The sequence below is a fragment of the Zootoca vivipara genome, chromosome 12 (assembly GCF_965207765.1).
Source record: "Zootoca vivipara chromosome 12, rZooViv2.hap1.1, whole genome shotgun sequence".
NCBI lineage: Eukaryota > Metazoa > Chordata > Lepidosauria > Squamata > Lacertidae > Zootoca > Zootoca vivipara.
In genome coordinates this window covers 13068857-13087664 of record NC_142595.1, presented here as the reverse complement: position 1 = coordinate 13087664, position 18808 = coordinate 13068857, and the positions used below count along the sequence as shown (strand labels likewise).

The following is an 18808-nucleotide window of genomic DNA, read 5'->3' as shown; positions in this document are numbered from 1 at the left end:
GAGGCACTGCCCCACCAACCTTAGCCTGCCTTCTTACTCACACTCAGTCGGCAGATGGCTCTGCCTCTCGTTGGCTCTGGCGCCCCCTACTGTTTGTCTCCCAGTCTTCCGTCCCACCAGTCCAGCAGGCAGCAGCCACGACTACTGTTGGTACCTCAGAAGGCATCCGACAATGTCAGCATCTGCGGCTAGGCCTGCCCTGGTTCCTTCCTCACACAGAACCTGCCTCGCTTTTATTTCTTGGTCATGCTAACAAAGAGTGCTTGTTGCTATTATTATTATTATTATTATTATTACCCCACCCACTTTGGGTGGCTTCCAACATATATAAAAACATAATAAAACATTACACCTCAAAAAGCTTCCCTATATAACATTTTGGAAACACCTGAAGGGGATGCTTTTAAAGGTTTTATTATGTTTTTATATTTGCTAGAAGCCACCCAGGGTGGCTGGAGCAACCCAGTCAGATTGGCAGTGTACAAATAATTTTATTGTTGTTGTTGTTGCTGTTGTTGTTGTTATTAGCTGCCTTCAGATGTCTTCTAAAAGTCAGATAGTTGTTTATTTCCTCGACATCTGATGGGAGGGCATTCCTCAGGGCGGGCGCCACTACTGAGAAGGCCCCCTCTGGCTGGTTCTCTGTAGCTTCATGTCTCACAGTGCGGGAACCACCAGAAGGCCCCCGGTGCTGAACATTGAGGGTGGAGATGCTCATTCAGGTGTTCAGGGCTGAAGCCATTTAGGGCTTAAAAGTCAGCACCAACACGGAATTGCACTCGGAAATGTACTGGGAGCCAATGTTGGTCTTTCAGGACCGGTGTTATGCGGTCCCAGCAGCCAATTCCAGTCACCAGCATTCTGGATTACTTGTAGTTTCCGAGGCACCGTAATTCTAATTGCATATTACTCTTTATTGGAAGATCACCAGGCCAGCTTGGAGAGAGAGGTTTTAAGTTGTAACTCAGCAGCCGCCAGGCTAGCAGTTTGCCATGAAGAAGTTGACTTCCATTTTGCTCTCTGCCTCCTACTGCCATAGGAATTATAGCGACGGGCTTTGCAAGATGAAATTAAACAGGAGGCGCAGCACTCCTTCAACTCTTCCCTTCTCCACCTCCTCCTCTGTGCATGGCCCTGCGCAGCTCCCATTCCCATCACTGTCACCAACGCTTTGACCTTTTCCCCCTGTCTCTGTTTTCTCTCCTCCTTCCCCATCTGTTCTTTCCCTCTCTCTCTCTCTCTCTTTCCCCAACCTGCCCGCGCCCTCTCTCACCCCAGGTGCGGGCCAGCGCCATCGCGCAGGATGCGGATCAGAACTACGACTACGCTAGCAACAGTGTCATCCTTCACCTGGATGCTGGCGACGAGGTTTTCATCAAGCTGGACGGAGGCAAAGCCCATGGAGGCAACAACAACAAATATAGCACCTTCTCAGGCTTCATCATCTACTCGGACTGAGCGCTGTGAACAGCAGCAGCAGCAGCCATGCTAGTTCCTGGCCACCTGGATTTCTCTCTTTGGTGTCAGCTGCAAAGTCGGCTGCAAAACTCACATCCACTGTCATCTTCGCACGCTGTCCATCTCCCCGCCGCCAAGGTGCAGGGATGCGGTGGTTGGGTCCTATTGCCCTTTTCCCTGCCCCTCCAGGGGGCACTGCGGAGGAACAACGGATGCGTCAAGCCAACCACCGTTCCCACCGCTAATTTTCCTTCCATGCATTTCCAAGAGCATCACGATTTGCGGAGCCTTCTAAGGTTGTCTCCGTATTTTTTTGGGAAAGGAGGCGAAAGAAAGCAAAGGGACTCAGATGGGGCTCAAGGGAGGGTCCGGAGAACTTATCATCTTGCCATCTCCCAGCACATTTTCCTCTCCGTAATCATGGGGGTTGTCGAGACTCAAGCTGAAAAAGCGGAGGTCAGGATTCGAACTCCAATCTTCAGATCTGCATGCCCACATTTCAGATTTGGATTCAAGTACGTTCTATATTTGGGACAGATGTTTAAAACACACGAACCATATTTTTTTTTAAAAAAATATGGAATAAATTTGAGACTGGGGGGACAAAAATTAATGTTTAAATTACAAACTGGGGAAAAGTCAACCGTGACATCGCCCTCATTTCAAACTTGGTGTGAACTGGTGGGTTCCTCCTTTAGGTGTATTCCAGATTGTTTCAGAAGCTGTTGAGCCATGTATACATGAATACAAAGTATAGCCAAACCATTGTTTACATGATCTCTTACAACTTAGATGATGGTACAACAAATCAACAAGCTCACCCTGGGGCAAATTCCCCAAACTTTCTATTTGCGCCAAAAGCAAATTGCAGCATGGGTCACAGTCTCCATTCCTCCCCATTTGCTCCCAGAAAAGATTAATTGATTAATTGTTAGCGTCCGTTTGTCTCGAGAGACAATGGAGTGCGCCTCCGGGGTTGAAGTCAAACTGATGTGTTAGCACAGGCTTCCTCAACCTCGGCCCTCCAGATGTTTTTGAGACTACAATTCCCAGCATCCCTGACCACTGGTCCTGCTAGCTAGGGATCATGGGAGTTGTAGGCCAAAAACATCTGGAGGGCCGAGGTTGAGGAAGCCTGGGTTAGCAGCATGAAAGTGGCCTGGGCAGTTTGTATGGAGGTCCTGGGCTGCCCAGACAACAAGACCCCCATCTTGGCCTGTCTGATGTGGCCCAAAGGAAAGCAGAGCAATATGTCTGGCACCAGCTTGGCTGCAGGAGTTGCTGGAAGGAGGCGTACAAGGCGCCATCCAACCATCTTAGGGACTCCACTCCGGATTTGTGTAGGGTTTACTCCTAAGCCTCTTTTTTCTCCCAAAGATATCCCACAAGGCAGCGGAGGTTTGGATGGGAGTTTTCCTTCTCCTAGGTGATCTACCTTCCCAGGTTGGCAAGCCCATCTGCCCCTCACTTCCCTACAGCATGTGCAGAAACTGTCTTCTTGACCGCTGGACCCACGACTGGTCTCAACCGCTCAATCCGCCAGAACATGCAGGGAAGTCCCTAACTCACTGAGGGTTTGAGACTCATTGGCCTCCCTCACCTGGTTTTAGCCAGCCAGTCGAAGCTGTACCTGGGGTTGTTGGGCGCTGTCGCATGCTGTCAGCTTGTAGAAGCCACAGATGACCACCCCAGAAGGAGCACAACATGTTTTCTACCAGATACACTCCCCCTCTCCTAACAGCATAAGAATACACAGCATAATAACAAAATAATCAGAATAACAGCCCCGTCCCCCATTTAACATTCCCTACTCATGACAAGTTCCCTGCCAAAACAGTGGGCATCAGGAGTGCCGACTTGAATAAAATATTGTGGGGGCCCAGGTCAGGCCCACCCCACATAACTGATCACATGACATGATGCACACCATTTGAATGGCAATGCCCATCAACTTTGCAGGGGCCCGGCCCCCTGAAATATTTTATTGCAGGGGCTGAAGCTCCTGCAGCCCCAGGAGTTTGCTGGCTCCTATGGTGGGCACTGCAGACAAGCTGCATCCATGGCAAGCCCCACTGCCAGGGAGAAATTGCAAGTGCATTCCAAGCCAGATGCTCCCAGTGGCCGCTTGGCCCCTGTGTCTCGCCTGCCGCGGCTTTACCTGCCCTGTGCCTGACATCCTATGATGTCAGGTGAGTGGCAGGAGGATGCTGTCATCCAAGAACAGCCACATGGGCCAACTTGGGTGGTCCCTAGGGGGTGATTTGGCCCACAGACCGGAGGGTGTGTATATATTCTCTGCCGAGAGGTGTGTATATATTCTCCGCATAGGAATGCTCTATACATTTCCGTGCGCTCTGGTTTCCGTCACAGTGTCCCGTTGCGCCAGAAGCGGTTTAGTCATGCTGGCCAGTGTGATGAGCGCCGCAACTCCAGAGTCGCCTTTGACTGGACTTAACCATCCAGGGGTCCTTTACCTTTATCTATTACATTTAAAGCCATTTAAAAAAACAATCATGGATTCCCGCAAAATATCCTGGAAACAGTAGTTGGTTAAGGTTCTAAGAGTCATTAAAGGTAAAGGGACCCCAACCGTTAGGTCCAGTCGCAGATGACTCTGGGGTTGCGGCGCACATCTCGCTTTATTGGCCAAGGGAGCCGGCATACAGCTTCCAGGTCATGTGGCCAGCAGGACTAAGCCGCTTCTGGCGAACCAGAGCAGCACACGGAAATGCCATTTGCCTTCCCGCCAGAGCGGTACCTATTTATCTACTTGCACTTTGATGTGCTTTCAAACTGCTAGGTTGGCAGGAGCTGGGACCGAACAACGGGAGCTCACCCCATCGCGGGGATTCGAAGCACTGACCTTCTGATCGGCAAGCCCCCACAGCGTTTAACCCACAGGGCCACCCGCGTCCCTTATCTGAGAGTCATTAGGAGCCCCCTATTCTCCTCACAGAGCTACAATTCCCTCTCCAGCAGGCAGGAAGTGCACCACTGTTTCAGAGCATTGTGTCAAAGAGGATGGGAGCAGGTCGATATGTGCAGTACTGGATTCGTCTCATCCCTGTTGATTCTAAGCAGATGCTGAATTGCTCATGAAGGAACTATCCAAACTGGGCCATATCCACATTCCATGTTTAAAGCACCATCATACCCCTTTAAACAGATGTGGCTTCACACAAAAAACCCTGGGAACTGTAGTTTATTGAGGAGGTTGAGAGGCGTTAGGAGACCCCCTTTCCCCTCACAGAGCCACAATTCCCCAAGCAGTTTAACAATCGCTCCTTCTTCCCAGGGAATTCTGTACTGTAGCTCTTTGTGGGGAATTGGGATCTCCTAGCAACTCTCAGCACCTGTAACAAACTACAGTTCCCAGGATTCTTGCAGGAAGCTGTGACTGTTTAAAGTGCGCTCTCATATTGCAATAAATATATACAGTAATGCAGGTGCCTCGAAGCTGCTAACATCAGTTTGACCAAACTGCGGGAGGCAGTGGAAGACAGGAGTGCCTGGCGTGCTCTGGTCCATGGTGTCACGAAGAGTCAGACACGACTAAACAACAATGCAGGTGGAGCCTTACTAGGGAGTAAACTCAGCAGAGCATGCATCTGCGTAGTCATGTGCAGTAGTGGTCTGTTAGAAAAAGAGAGCAACGATGATTTAATGCTAAATTCAAATTCTATTTTATTTTCATATGGCAAAAGTAGTCATGTACAAAGGACACAAACAAGCACAATCCTGACACCGCACACATTCACCATACATTAAATGTACCTGCTCTGTAGGGCTTTATTGCAAGGTAGTTCAGGGCATGGAAGGATTTTGTCACAAATAAGGATTTAACTAGGCAGCGATTTCCGTTCAGGACTATATTCATCACAGCCAGCGCTGCTTCCGTCCCACTGCAGTTTGCTTTCCACCAAATACTATGTTTTTTTCACCACACCCGCTGTTCAACTTACATTCATTTCAATGTAAAACAAACATCAAAAAAAAATAATTCATGGATTGTGTATTGCTTGTGGACTTAAAAAATCCCCAATGTGAACAAATACTGATCATATTAGCTTGGCTGATTTCCTTTCCTGACCACAGATAAACTGCAGCAATTTCGGCTTCCTTTTCAGCTCTTTAAGTATCCAACAACCGTAGTGACAAATGTTTCTTGTTAGTGTGCCTCTACAAGGTCATAGATGGCGTTCACGATGGGGAGAAACTTCACAATGTACATCTAGATTGGTGGGTTTTGGGGTGTTTTTTTTTGTAGAACTGACAGCTGACAAATGCGTAATTGGTGCTATGACTCAGCGGGGCTCAGCTCAGAATGTTTTTCATGCTAAACCATACTACATAAGAAGAAAAGATGGAAGCGGCCCCTGGACATGAGCAAACTATATTTCTCCTCACCACAGAGGATGTAAAGAGACTTTCCACACACAGCAGGAAATGGAAGGGCAGGCAGAGGATGCTTCTACCAAACAGATTTGAGACCAAAATCTTCCTTCATCCCTCGCCAACCCCAGAATTTAAGCACTCTGAGGTATATCTGACCCATTCCGGTTATGTGCTCCACCGCCACCTTCTCTTCCTACAGGGTTTATTTTTAATGAGCAAGCTTGTACCTCATGATAAGTCCAGGCCAGGGTTCTTCAACTTTTGGTCCCCAGATGCTGCTGAACGACAACTCCCATTATCCCCAGCTGGGTTAGCAAATGTCCAGGGATGGTCCGAGTTTTAGTGCAACCTTGGAAACCCAAGGTTGAAGAGCACTGGTCTGGTCCAATCCTGCACAACATGTGGCCCACCAGACCACATACCACTTGGGGGGCTGCTTATTATGGCCAATAACACAAAAGTGAAAGAACTGAGTAACAGAAAGGAACAGGAATCACATTAAATGTACAATGCGGATACTGATTATCCAAAGTTAGTAATATACAGAGAAGACCCATTTACATTAATGAACAGGTAACTTAAATCAAATGATATCAGCAGGCACACACTTTGTATAACTAAAGATGAGTATCACCCATAATGATTAAATAAACAACAAAATAATCATATCTAATGGAATATAATAGAATGTCTAAAGTACAAAAAAACAGTAAACATGGTGCTAAGGTCTGCACAAGTCTGCAAATGCCTGTAATATCTTCAATATTACATATAAATCCTGATGGAAAGGCGTTCTGTTGGCCCCGTTTTGGATAATCCTTGTTCGTCAAGATGGAGAAACAACATCATTAAAGAAAAACACTGAAGTCAAGTCTTTTATTGAGACTATGGGTTCGTCCAGTGTGTTAAATCTGAAAATCTAAAAGGCTTTGTGTGGTTCAGTTAGCAGATCCTGCACTGGAAGATGCTCTCAGTATCCACCATCTCTTTCAATGCTAAAATTCTGTGAATCGCAATGGATGAAAATAAACAATGCATTGGAATAGGATGTGAATCTATTCATTCTGGTCACTACACATCTTTATAAAAACTAACAGGAAGAGAGAGAATTTATAGAGACTCTAAATGGATATTTATTTCAATATCTAAGTGTTTTTAGTGCCTTTGAGTATAGGCTTTCATTAAACCAAAAATGGATTCTTGTAAGTTACTGCAGCTACTATTTACCAGCAAGTTATTTATCTGAATGTAAGGAGAGTCCATATTGAGTGGCTGGTCACTTTTAGAAACAGGAAATGTATATATGCCCTTCAGAGAAGAAACAGGATAGAAAGAGAGGGAAGTGAGGAAAACATCTGTGCCAGCAGAACAGTCCTTTCTCTCCCCCTGCCCCAAAGAATCCTGGGAACTGTAGTTTGTTATGGGTGCCGAGAGCTTTTAAGAGACCTGTTACCCCTCACAGAACTACAATTTGCAGAGTTCCCTGGGAAGAGGGATTGATAACCACTCTGGGAATTGTAGCTCTGTGAGGGGGAAAGGGGTCCCTTAACAACTGTCAGTACTCTTAACAAACTACAGTTTCCACATTTGGGGGGGGGGGGTATGATGCTGCTTTAAATGTGTAGTGCAGATGAGGCCTAGATATTACCTCAGCTCTTCCTCAGCAGGCTGGTTTACGTGGCCCAAGGCAGGCCACATGACATGTCCTGATCTACCTCCCCATTGCTCCCCATCACATGGCACCTGTCGCCTCAGGTATCTCTACCTAACAGTAGGGCCTGTAGATTGACAGTTGCCTCTTACGCCAACCCTGGTGATGGGATAGGAAACCACGCTCCACAGCACCTGAGAGACACAGATTAGGACACATGACACTCACTGCTTCGTCACCCAAAGGTTGTTTATTCATCCTGATTTGTCAGCCCAAAATTTGTGAGGGAAATATGCAGCGTCGCATCAAGCAAATGTTGTATTGCGCTTTCTTGTGTACAGTATTTTACCATCGTTTTCCTTACCCTCAAAAGTCCTATTTTGTGCGTGTGTGGAGGGTTGTACTGTGTGGATTTGTGGAGCTAGACAAATCCGGTTCAGTTGTGCAACCTGCCCTCGCTGTTGAATCCCGTCTGCAAAATGGCAATGGCCTGGAAGCCTCACAGAAAACAACAACAACCCTGCAATTCTGTGGCAAGGAAATGAGGGAGGTGAGGAAACACGTGCAGATTAGTACCAGAAGAGAGGCAAAAGTGATGACATGCATATGTCTGAATTTCACTACTGACTGAGCTTAGTTAAAAGGCGTTCCTTCATAATTCAGTGGCACGAGTATAAAAACAATATGCATGGAGAGCATAGCCAGTCGCACAAAACGAACTCTATGGCGTGGCCTGCATTCCCTGGTGTGGCATACATTCTCTCACATGGGGCAGCAAGCTAGCACATGGCACACCTTTCCAGCCGTTTCCACCCCTCAGAATTTGCCACCTGAGGCAGCTGCCTCACTCTGCCTCGTGGTAGCGCTGGCCCTGCTGAGGTGGCAAAAAGGGGGGAAAGGAAAGAACGTCAGCCATCATTACGTAGTGGTGTCTTCATACTAAATGTTTACCATGGAAAATTGCCGTACTAGAAAAGAATCCAATAAATTATAGTTGCTTCTATATAGTACGGTACTTTGGCCTTTTGATGCTGTGGAGGCATTGGATTTATGCTATCTGTTGGATGCAGTATTGAAAGAGTGGGTCTAACAGGCACGAAATAATTTGGATTTGATTATGATCCAGCAATGCCGGTCATCCCAGTGGCCAAGATCCTTCTAGAAAACTTTACTCTGCAGTTTGGATCAGCAAAGATCTCCTGCAACATTAATCGGAGCCTTTCTCCTTGCTGCTTCTGCCTTGACTAATTGCTTCCTGTCCCAGCATTACTGATGAATTGCCCATTCATTATCCAGCAATTAGCCAGTTTCCATTGCCTAGGGGAGTGGATTCTAATTGCTGTCCTCCTCTTATTATTATTTTTTTATTTTCTTTTATCGCAGATAGTGCCGTTTTACTATTGAAAAGAATAAAAGAGCGAGAGGGAAGCAGCGATTAGAGCTGACGTTCCCCGGGACAGTGTCATTTGGCTACTCCATAAAAAGTGAGTCAGGCGAAATTGCTTATGGAGAAGGAACCCATGTTAACCTTCCCGGAGGTAATATATAAATCACAGAGTGAGGAGGGGGGGAAATGAATCTATTCCATTTTCATTATTAAAGAACAACAAGAAGAACTCGTCGTCTGCCACTGACAATTTGGTAGGCAGAAACTGAAGACGAGACCAACTGTTTATCCCCAGAAACATATGCTGTAAATAACCTGTGGAACTCAACGGTCCAGGATAGTTGATAGCTACTCGCTTAAATGGCCTTTTATAGGATTTTGTAAGGACATAGAAGAAGGATTGTCCAATCAGCGTGGAGATGGGAAAGCCTTCCTCTGTCTGTTGAAGAAAGGGCATAGAACCCCTTACCAGCCAGATGGGCAGGGTTATTATTATTATTGGCGGAAGGAAGCAATGTTGCTTCCAAGTGCAGCTCATAACTGATTGCCTCCATCTTGACAAAGAAAGAAAGACATTCCTTCACTGTATTTCAGATGCGGGGAAGCTGTGAATTCTGATATGATGCTAGACCAGGCATCCCCAAACTTCGGCCCTCCAGATGTTTTGGACTACAATTCCCATCATCCCTGACCACTGGTCCTGTTAGCTAGGGATCATGGGAGTTGTAGGCCAAAACATCTGGAGGGCCACAGTTTGGGGATGCCTGTGCTAGACTCTAGCTCCAACCAGTTCTGACCATTGTCCATGCTGACTGAGATGGATGGGAGTTGGAGTCCCACAACACCTGGAGCAGTGCTGAATTAAGGGCCTTGCGGGCTGTTCCCCTGCCCAGGGCTCCAAAGATGAGGGGGGCACAAAATCATCATCATCATCATCATTCCCAGCTGAGAAGATCCATTAAAAAGCAACTGCACCAACAAGTATTATTGTGAAAATAATAAATATTTAGAGGGGGCGCCAAATTCCGCCCTTACCTAGGGCACCATATTACCAAAGTCCGACCCTGTCTGGAGGGCCACAGTTTCCCAATCTCTGATGATGGGGTCCAGAGGTTGTACCACGGCAGAAACTGAATCTGAATTTCTCTTGACTGGACTTGGGCAGAACTGTAGGTGTGCAAATATATGTTCCCGAGAGAGTCTGTTTGTGAAAACCTTCTTGGTTAGGGGCAGGAGCAGAGTACGGGAGGTTTCAAGGTGGTGAGAGGAGGCAAAAACCTCACAACTGGGGTTTTCTGGATTTGGAATTGATTTACATCACAGGCTTTGGCCCTCCATACAGTTTACAGGGCCGCAGTTCCCATCCTGCCTGATCATTGGGAATGTTAGCTGGGACTGATAAATGAAGTGGAGTCCATTTGGAGAGTCACAGTTTCCCCATCCCCAATTTAAACAAACCAGCCATATTTTGGGCTGCAGACCTTCCGTTTTATTGCTCCCTCAGACACACCTCTGCGAATATACTAAAAGAAAAAAAAGAGCATTGTTGGGAAGGGAAGAGACTGCAAATAGTCTCCTCTGAGGTGAAGTCACATTGGCTGACATGGCCGAGGGAATGGGCAGCAATTCATCTGACAGGAGCAACTGTCCGATTTTAAACTGACCGGACAGGCTGCCTTTTGCCATCTGTCAGGCGTTGTTCACAGCTGCCAGCCACTCTCCCCGAGTGGGGACCGGACCAGCTGTGTTTGGACACAAGGTTTCAAGAACTCTTTGGGGATGGCAAAGCGAGAGAGGACAGGAGCAGAGGATTCTGGGTAGGAGGTCGAGGCCTCGGCTTGCACGGAGATTCAGGGGTGCGATGACAGAGAACCTGGAAAAGTGCCACTGGGAAAGAGTGGGTGCTTCAGGAAGCACCAAGGAAGCCACCGTGATGAATACAGGGGGGAACTGCATCTGTTGGATTTCCACCTGTCATTCCACTGTTGCAAGGCGCAAGAGCAGGGGGGAAACTACCAGGATTACAGCAACCTCCAGGCGTTAACAAGGGTTAGACTTACATCGTGGTACATCAAAGACACACCATTAAATGGATTTTTAAAAAAATCAATTAACAGCTCATAATGTATAACATTCCTTTGTGTTTTCATAGTTCCACCCTCTCATAAGAGTGTGTGGCGGCTCCGACGACTACTGAATTAAATAAGGAAAGCAGAAAATTTCATGTTATGTGCAAATTGCCTATTCCCCCCCACACCTGCTTATAAGGAAGCCACGTGGCTGACTTCGCAGAGCGCAACCCTTTACCCTTTATTTAAAAGCCGAATTCCAGTTTAAAAATAAAGGACCAAAGGAAGGGAGATAAGGACTTTGAAGGCGCCCATCAGCTCTGAGCATCTGAAGCAGTCGTCCCTCACTGAGGTGAGCTGGGCTGCATTTCTATTTAAATTACAGCACTTATTTCTAAATTTGCATCTACACGTGTAAAGTAGCTTGTGCAAATGTTATGGAAATCTGAGTATTTAAATGTGCCCGGGTATTTAAAAGCCAACCCAGACAGGAAAATTCACCCAAGTCTTCTAGAAGGTGGTTGGGCTCAGCGTTTCTAGAGAATGGCATCCCCACAATTGTGAGGCGACCATTCAGAACACTTCACAAACTTGCTGGTTTGCAGTCACTTGGGCCTCATCCTGTCTCCAGCCCCACATCTGCAGAACCTCCAAGCGTCCCTATTTTCCATATTTACAGAAGCCGTCCTGGTTTCTGAGTTGATCCCAGAATGTCCCACTTTTCCTTAGGGCGTCCCTATTTCCATCAGAGAAATGTTGGAGGGTATGTGTCTGCCCTGGGCTCTGTTGCTAGGCCTTGTCCAGGAACCACATTTATTTTATTATTATCTCACATATTGCATCGGCAGCCCTACCAAAGCCTTGAACCAAAGTCTCTCGCGCCAGAGCCACACCCGGAATCTGCAAGTACACTCAAGCAAGCTCGACTCTCTGATTTGGTTGCCTGGAGCCCATTGCCAGCACTGCTAATAAACACAATTTTATTCAGATCAAGCCTGGAGTGCGAGCCAACCTCTTCACGAACTGGGTGGGCAGGGAGATTGCCTCCATCCTGCGCTCCGCTGTCATTTGGAACAAGTTTCACACATGACACCGTATGCTTAGGGGTGCTTTCAGACATGGGTGATTTAGCAGCACGCAATCATGGTTGCTCTGCCTTGAGCTGGGAATGGAATAGCAAATCTTATCTCCACACTTAAGAACACTCTGCAGCTAAGTGGGCAGTCCCTCTTGCCCCAACCCCAAATATTTTGGGGAGGAAGGTTTTCTTTGGGATAAAGGTGTTGGTTTAAGTCCATTCCTCTTGTTGCACACACACACTTATGATTTCCCCTCTTCCCCTGCTGCGATGAGGGGTGAGGTGAAACAGATTTAAGGCAAGGTTTTTTGGAAAGCGAAGGGCTGAAATAATTCCAGGAGAGAAAAGGTAAAAGGTAAAGGACCCCTGGACAGTTAAGTCCAGTCAAAGGCAACTATGCGGTTGCAGTGCTCATTTTGCTTTCAGGTTGAGGGAGCCGGCGTTTGTCCACAGACAGCTTTCCGAGTCATGTGGCCAGCACAGGGGTCTGCAACCTGAGGCTCCGGAGCCGCATGTGGCTCTTTTACACCTTTGCTGCGGCTCCGGAGCGGATACGAGGGGAGGAGGCGTCCGAGCCATGCGCCGCCTGAGCCATGTGGCGGCGCCTGCCACGCCCGCCAGACACTCGCGCGGTGCCCACCGCCGCCGGAGCACACAGCTGCTGCGGCGTGCTGTGCGCCTGCGCCCCGCACGGCGCCTGCCAGAGTCCACAACTCCGCTGTGCGCGTGCGTAAAAAGGACGCAAGGTGACGTTAGCAGCATGGGGAGCGTGGTCGGCCCCCTCCCTGCATCAGCCCCTCCCCGCCGCATTTCTGCAGCCAATAGGCTCATGGGGGGCGGGGGCGGAGTTATTTATTTTTTTAAACAGGCGTGCTTCTTCCCGCCCAGCAGCAGAAAAGGCTTGCGGGCTCGGAGCACGTGTTTGCTGCTGCTGCTCCTGCCTGCGGCCTGCCTGTGGCCTCCTGCTGGCCTGGGTCAGGAGATTGAGGTAGATGTATTAATCAATGGGTTGATTCAATATGAGGAAATTTTATAAGTTCACTTGATGGGAGCAACACACATGAAACCATACAGGTGTCTTAATAAGGGAGTCAGAGTTTTGCCCATTCCCAGTAATCAAGGCAGCCCAAACTCATAAGGCAGTGGTTGCTGGTGCCCATTCCCAGTAATCAAGGCAGCCCAAACTCAAAGTTATTTTTATAATGACGAGGATGACATTGGGCCCTCATTATTAATTATTATTTACATCAGGCACTGATCATAGCTGCCAAGTTTTCCCTTTTCTCGCGAGAAAGCCTATTCAGCATAATGGAAAATCCCTTTAAAAAAGGGATAACTTGGCAGCTATGGGCACCGATAATGATTTATGGTACACTGGGGCCCTGATTAATTTTCTATGGCATTTTGGGGCATTGATTATTGGGCATAGCAAATTTTGCTATGGGGCCCTCTGATTTCTAATTACGTCCCTGTTTTGCAGCTCCCAGTTTATTTTTTTTCTTCGGAAACGGGTCCAAGTGGCTCTTTTTGTCTTAAAGGTTGCAGACCCCTGGGCCAGCATGACTAAACTGCTTCTAGTGCAACAGAGCACCGTGACAGAAACCAGAGAGCATGGAAACGCTGTTTACCTTTCCGCCACAGTGGTATCTATTTATCTACTTGCACTGGCGTGCTTTCGAACTGCTAGGTTGGCAGGAGCTGGGACAGAGCAACGAGAGCTCACGCCATCACGGGGATTTGAACTGCCGACCTTCCGATTGGCAAGCCCAAGTGGCTCAGTGTTTTAGATCACAGTGCCACCCGTGTCCCATTCTCCAGGAGAGAAGAGGCAGACCATAGAGAAGCAAATGGTGAAAGCAGAATCTAGAAAATGGCTAAAGCCATTTAATCAGATGGAATAGCCGCACCTCTGTACCAGGAGAACCGGCCCAGGTGTTCCACTGAATTGTAAAAAGTCATATTTCCTAAGCTCTAAAAAAAGTGGAAGTTAAGCAGTGGATACATGACAGGGCTCTGTGTGCTTGTTTTTGGTCATGTTGTACTGCAGATGTCCTGTAAAAAGTGAGTGAACGAAGCATGGCTATTCCATAGTAAAAGTCCAGGTGTGGAAGCTGCCTAGGAATGCATATCCATTCTTTATTTTTCTCTTTGGTCTTCAGTGGCATGAAGTTGTGTGTGAGCGAGAAAGAGATAAGTGCATTTTTAAAGTAGGACTTGTTAGCAGGGATGGCAGGATGAAAAGCACTGCAGCAAAAATTGCAGCATCAGCTGAAAAAAATTTGATGAAAAGCTGTCAATTAATTCCTGGCTTTTATCCAGCCAGAGCTTCTGCGGTTTTAACCTATGGATGAAGCTGGATCCCGGGGTTCTTTGAGAGACAAATAAGGGTATGTGCAGGGAATAAAGCATATCTTGGCCCAGGTGCAGAAAGCTTAAAGGGCAAGGAAGCAATTGCCCTCTCCCCACCCAATTCAGAGAATGAAATCATTGCTACCGCTTAGCCATTGTGTGAGCAGCTCTGATGCTGCAGAATGTTCACAAACATTCCAACAAGCGTTAGCAATATAATATCAGCCAACGGTGCAGATGCTGGGCTTGGGGGCAGATGTGAATTGTAGTCCACAAGAGTGGCCTAGGAGCTGTGACATTGGCAAGAATAGCAGAAATAAGTGCCCAGGAGGCTGAGGAACAAGGAAGATGCAGAAGGCTCAGGGAAACTACCGGTACAAGGAAAGGGAGGCATTCACATATCACAGAAATTTTCCATTTCAACCTTTGGTCAATAGGTTTCGTATAATCTTTTCAATGTTCCAGCAGTGTGTGGCATGTGTGATTTTTAAGAGTTGTTGTGGGGTGGGGGGTGGGGTATAGAAAGCACAGGGCAGGCTATGTTCAGAATTCCCTTCTTTTATATAATTATTTCACAGGTTCCAATGGAAACATATTCTGGGAATAATTCTTGCTGTGCCTGGGGTTAAATACAGGTTGCGCTGACACCATGCATTTAAAGTAGAGAGAGAGAGAGAGAGAGAGAGAGAGAGAGAGAGAGAGAGAGAGAGAGAGAATCCTAGGGACAGCTTCTGTAAATCCGGGACTGCCCCTGGAAAATTATTATTATTATTATTATTATTATTATTATTATTATTATTATTATTATTTATACCCCACCTATCTGGCTGGGTTTCCCCAGCCACTCTGGGCGGCTTCCAGCAAAATATTAAAATACAATATGAAATATACTCGGAGTCAAGAGTGAATTTCATGCTCTTTATTCAGCTCATAGTCATCAAGGAGGAGAAGAGAAGACGAATGGCTCTTTTCCCAAAACCATCTGCTTATATACATTATTTACACAATGGGCCTTGCGTGATTGGCTACTTCAGGGCTACACCTGTGGGCCAATTATATTGTGGATTGACTTTTGCCTGCAGCCTGATTGGCTGCTCCTACAGGCCAATCAGGTAGCAGATTCACTTCTGCCAGCCGCCTGATTGGCTGCTCCAGCAGGCCAATCAGGTTGCGGATTCACTTCCACCTGGAGTTGGGTTGGGTAGCTCCCGCTGATTCTGAATCCTATTGTTCTAGGATTCAGCTCAGTACATAACACAATAATTCATCAAATATTAAAAGCTTCCCTAAACAGGGACACTTGAGGGGGGTCTGCCTTAAACTACATTTCCCAGGATTCTTTGGGGGAGTGCTTTAAATGCAGGGTGGCTATGCAGCCACATTCCCAAGCAATGGGAAGCAATCTCTCTGCCCTCTTCCTCCTTGTGCATGACCAGCAATTGTGTGGACACCTCCTGGCTGGAACTTCGCCTTGTGTGTCCACTCCTTTTCTCTCTCTGCGGCACTTACGAAGCGATGAGGCTTGTCAAATTGACACCGCCTGCCTGCGATGGAGCCCTCGTGGAAAAGCACGCAGAGTTTTTCTCCTTTCCTCCTCCGCATCCGCCTGCTTCTGTCACCAACAGCTCCCTTTTGCCTTGGATGGCATAAGGGCTGATTAGCGAAGGAAGCGGGTGCCACAGCGAGTGGGTTTCTCATCTCTCTCCCTCTCGCTCGCTTGCTCTCACACATACGCACAATTTAGCGCTAATAGAATTGGCAGGGCCACAGCGAGTGTCTTCGATCCACCAAGCGTGGGTGGGATCTATTCCTGGTAGGGCAGACAACCAGTCCAAACCCCCCTTGTTTAGAAAATAAAAGCACTCGGTTAGCAGAGTTGGGGCACATTTTTCACCTGTGGGCCATATTCTTTTCTGAGCAGCTTTCTGAAGCCCACATGCCAGTGTTGGGTGGAGCAAATGTCACCTTTTTCCCGTAGGTTTCTACACACACAAACCCTAGTTTATCTTCTGTCTAGTCAAGCAAGAGGCGTTATCAGGGCACATTCCTGGCACGCAAAAACACCCATGGAGGGAGCAAAACAGCGCCGGTGAGGACCTGTGGTTTCCAAACGGTGCTGGGGAACTGTAGTTCTGTTCTGTGGGGGTAAATGATAGCTCCTAGGATCAACGGGGTGAGTGACCATTGTGTGGATGCCGTAAAAAGGTCTTTTGACCCTCTCCTTTTGCATCATTTTCTTGATCTAAGTTATCCTCCATGGGGTTGCTAATTTGCCCGCAGGCGAAAACTCACAGATACCGTATGGGTACCTTTAATTCTTCATCTGCGAAGCAAATTGCTTTTCAGGGGAAGGTGACTACCGGTAATTCAGAGCACAGAAAGGATATGGGAAGAAAGGGTGTTTAAAAACAAAACAAAACAAAAATCTGCTGGTTCCTGAGCTCCATTCTGAGCGTTATTATTATTACCCACCCTTTACTAACAGGTCCCAAGGCGGGTTACGGCAATTGAAAATTCAGAATTAAAAACTGCAGCTGGAGATAAAGATAACATCTACTTTAAATAATAATCATTAGCGTTCCACCAGCAGTTTAGACTAGAATCCCATGGTACAAATCTAGCTATAAATATCTGTTGTTGAGTAGACAATTGTAGGGACATAAAATAATTTAGTTAGGATGCAGTCCTATACAGTGGGGATGCGGATGGCGCTGAGGTCTAAACCACTGAGCCTCTTGGGCTTGCCAATCAGAAGGTCAGTGTTTTGAATCCCCGTGACGGGGTACCGCTGCGGCGGGAAGATAAACGGCGTTTCCGTGCGCTCTGGTTTCCGTCAGTGTCCTGTTGCGCCAGAAGTGGTTTTGTCATTGAATTTTACCATATGTGGTGGACATGCGATAAAATTAAAAGTTTTGGGGAAATGCTATATAACAAACTGAAAAAGATTTTTAAATTTACTTTTCCCCAAAAATCTGAAGCCTTTCTATTAGGACTTATAGGACATGAGATTGTGAAAGAGGACCAAGTACTATTTATGTATGCGACAACCGCGGCTAGAACTTTATTAGCCCAAAAATGGAAAACTCAGGAGTTACCGACGATTGAAGAGTGGCAGACAAAAATGATGGACTACGCGGAATTAGCAAGACTGACTAGCAGGATCCGAAACCAGGGAGAGTCAAAGTTCCAAAAGGAGTGGAGTAAATTTGTGGACTATATGGAAAAGAACTGTAGAAGTTTAAAGACACTCGCAGGATTGAAATAAATCCTATGAATTGACTTTAGATAGAAGGAATAAAGAAACTGTAAGACAGGAATGGACAAAAAAACCGACTGGGGGGAGGGAGGGAAATCAAAGCTCGGCAGAGCAAAGAGAATTGCAATAATTGAGAAGATGTTTAAAAGAAAAATTTTGTGTTTATTATGTCGTGTTTGTTGTTCTTTGTTTCATTTTGTTATTTGTGAGATGTGTTTAATTGGAAAATTTAATAAAATGCCTTTTTTAAAAAAGAAGAAGTGGTTTTGTCATGCAGGCCACATGACCTGGAAAGCTCTCTGTGGACAAATGCCGGCTCCTTCAGCCTGAAAGCGAGATGAGCCTTTGACTGGACTTAACCATCCAGGGGTCCTTTACCTATACAGTACCCATCTGATATACAGTACTTATCAGAGATTATGCCCCACTGGACTCAACGGGGCTTACTTCTGAGTGGACATGTATAGTATGTAATTTTTAGACAATCAAAAACTTTTAGGAAGACAAATATGCTATTGAGTTCTCAAGTAACTGGAAACCCACCTAGAGTTACACAAATAAAGCAATAGGTTCAGACAAACGTTACCGGGTGGTATGGATTTACTAATGGAGTGATTGGCTGAATTGCCTAGGTGTCCCAGGATGATGATGATGCAGTCAGAAAGGTACCTGGCTGCTATTGGCTGAGGAGCTTTGTTTCTAGAGAGGGCTAGGGAAGTAGAACCAAGGAAAGGAAATGGCAGGAAGGAGAAAGAGGAATCAGAGAGGGGAAGGAAGAACAGAGGATGCTTCCTGATAGGAGTTTATTGTGGAATTGGTGTTGCTTACCCGCTCATGTTGCTATATCCATTGAAACACACATGGCCTGGAGCCAAAATGGTAAAGAAGTCTGAAAGTTCACCTTTTGCTTTTTGAAGCAACCAGCCAGAATCATTGGCTATAAGCCTCTAGTTATATTTTAATAACTTTTGCTAAAATTGAATTTTATCTGACAATAATTCCATAACATATGCACGAGAGTAGCCAGGGAAATATTGCGCTGCCAACATGAATCAGATGTTATAATCCCCCTCGTAGGTTTATTTTCTTCTTTAAAATCCGTTTCCATTGCAAAAGCATACGCACGAGGCACGGCCTGCAAATCGCTCCTCGTCCCTCTAATATT

The 18808-nt window shown here is 46.6% G+C and overlaps 1 protein-coding gene across 1 annotated transcript in view; it reads left to right on the top strand.

Annotated features, from left to right (window-relative positions):
* Nucleotides 1–2217, top strand: part of C1QL1 (complement C1q like 1) — a 38808-nt gene extending 36591 nt beyond the window's left edge. Inside the window, exon 2 of the mRNA XM_035136432.3 lies at nucleotides 1279–2217. Coding sequence (XP_034992323.2) covers nucleotides 1279–1458 — 180 coding nt within the window. The 3' untranslated portion in view covers nucleotides 1459–2217. The remainder of the gene's footprint in view (nucleotides 1–1278) is intronic.
* Nucleotides 2218–18808: the final 16591 nt, after the last annotated feature.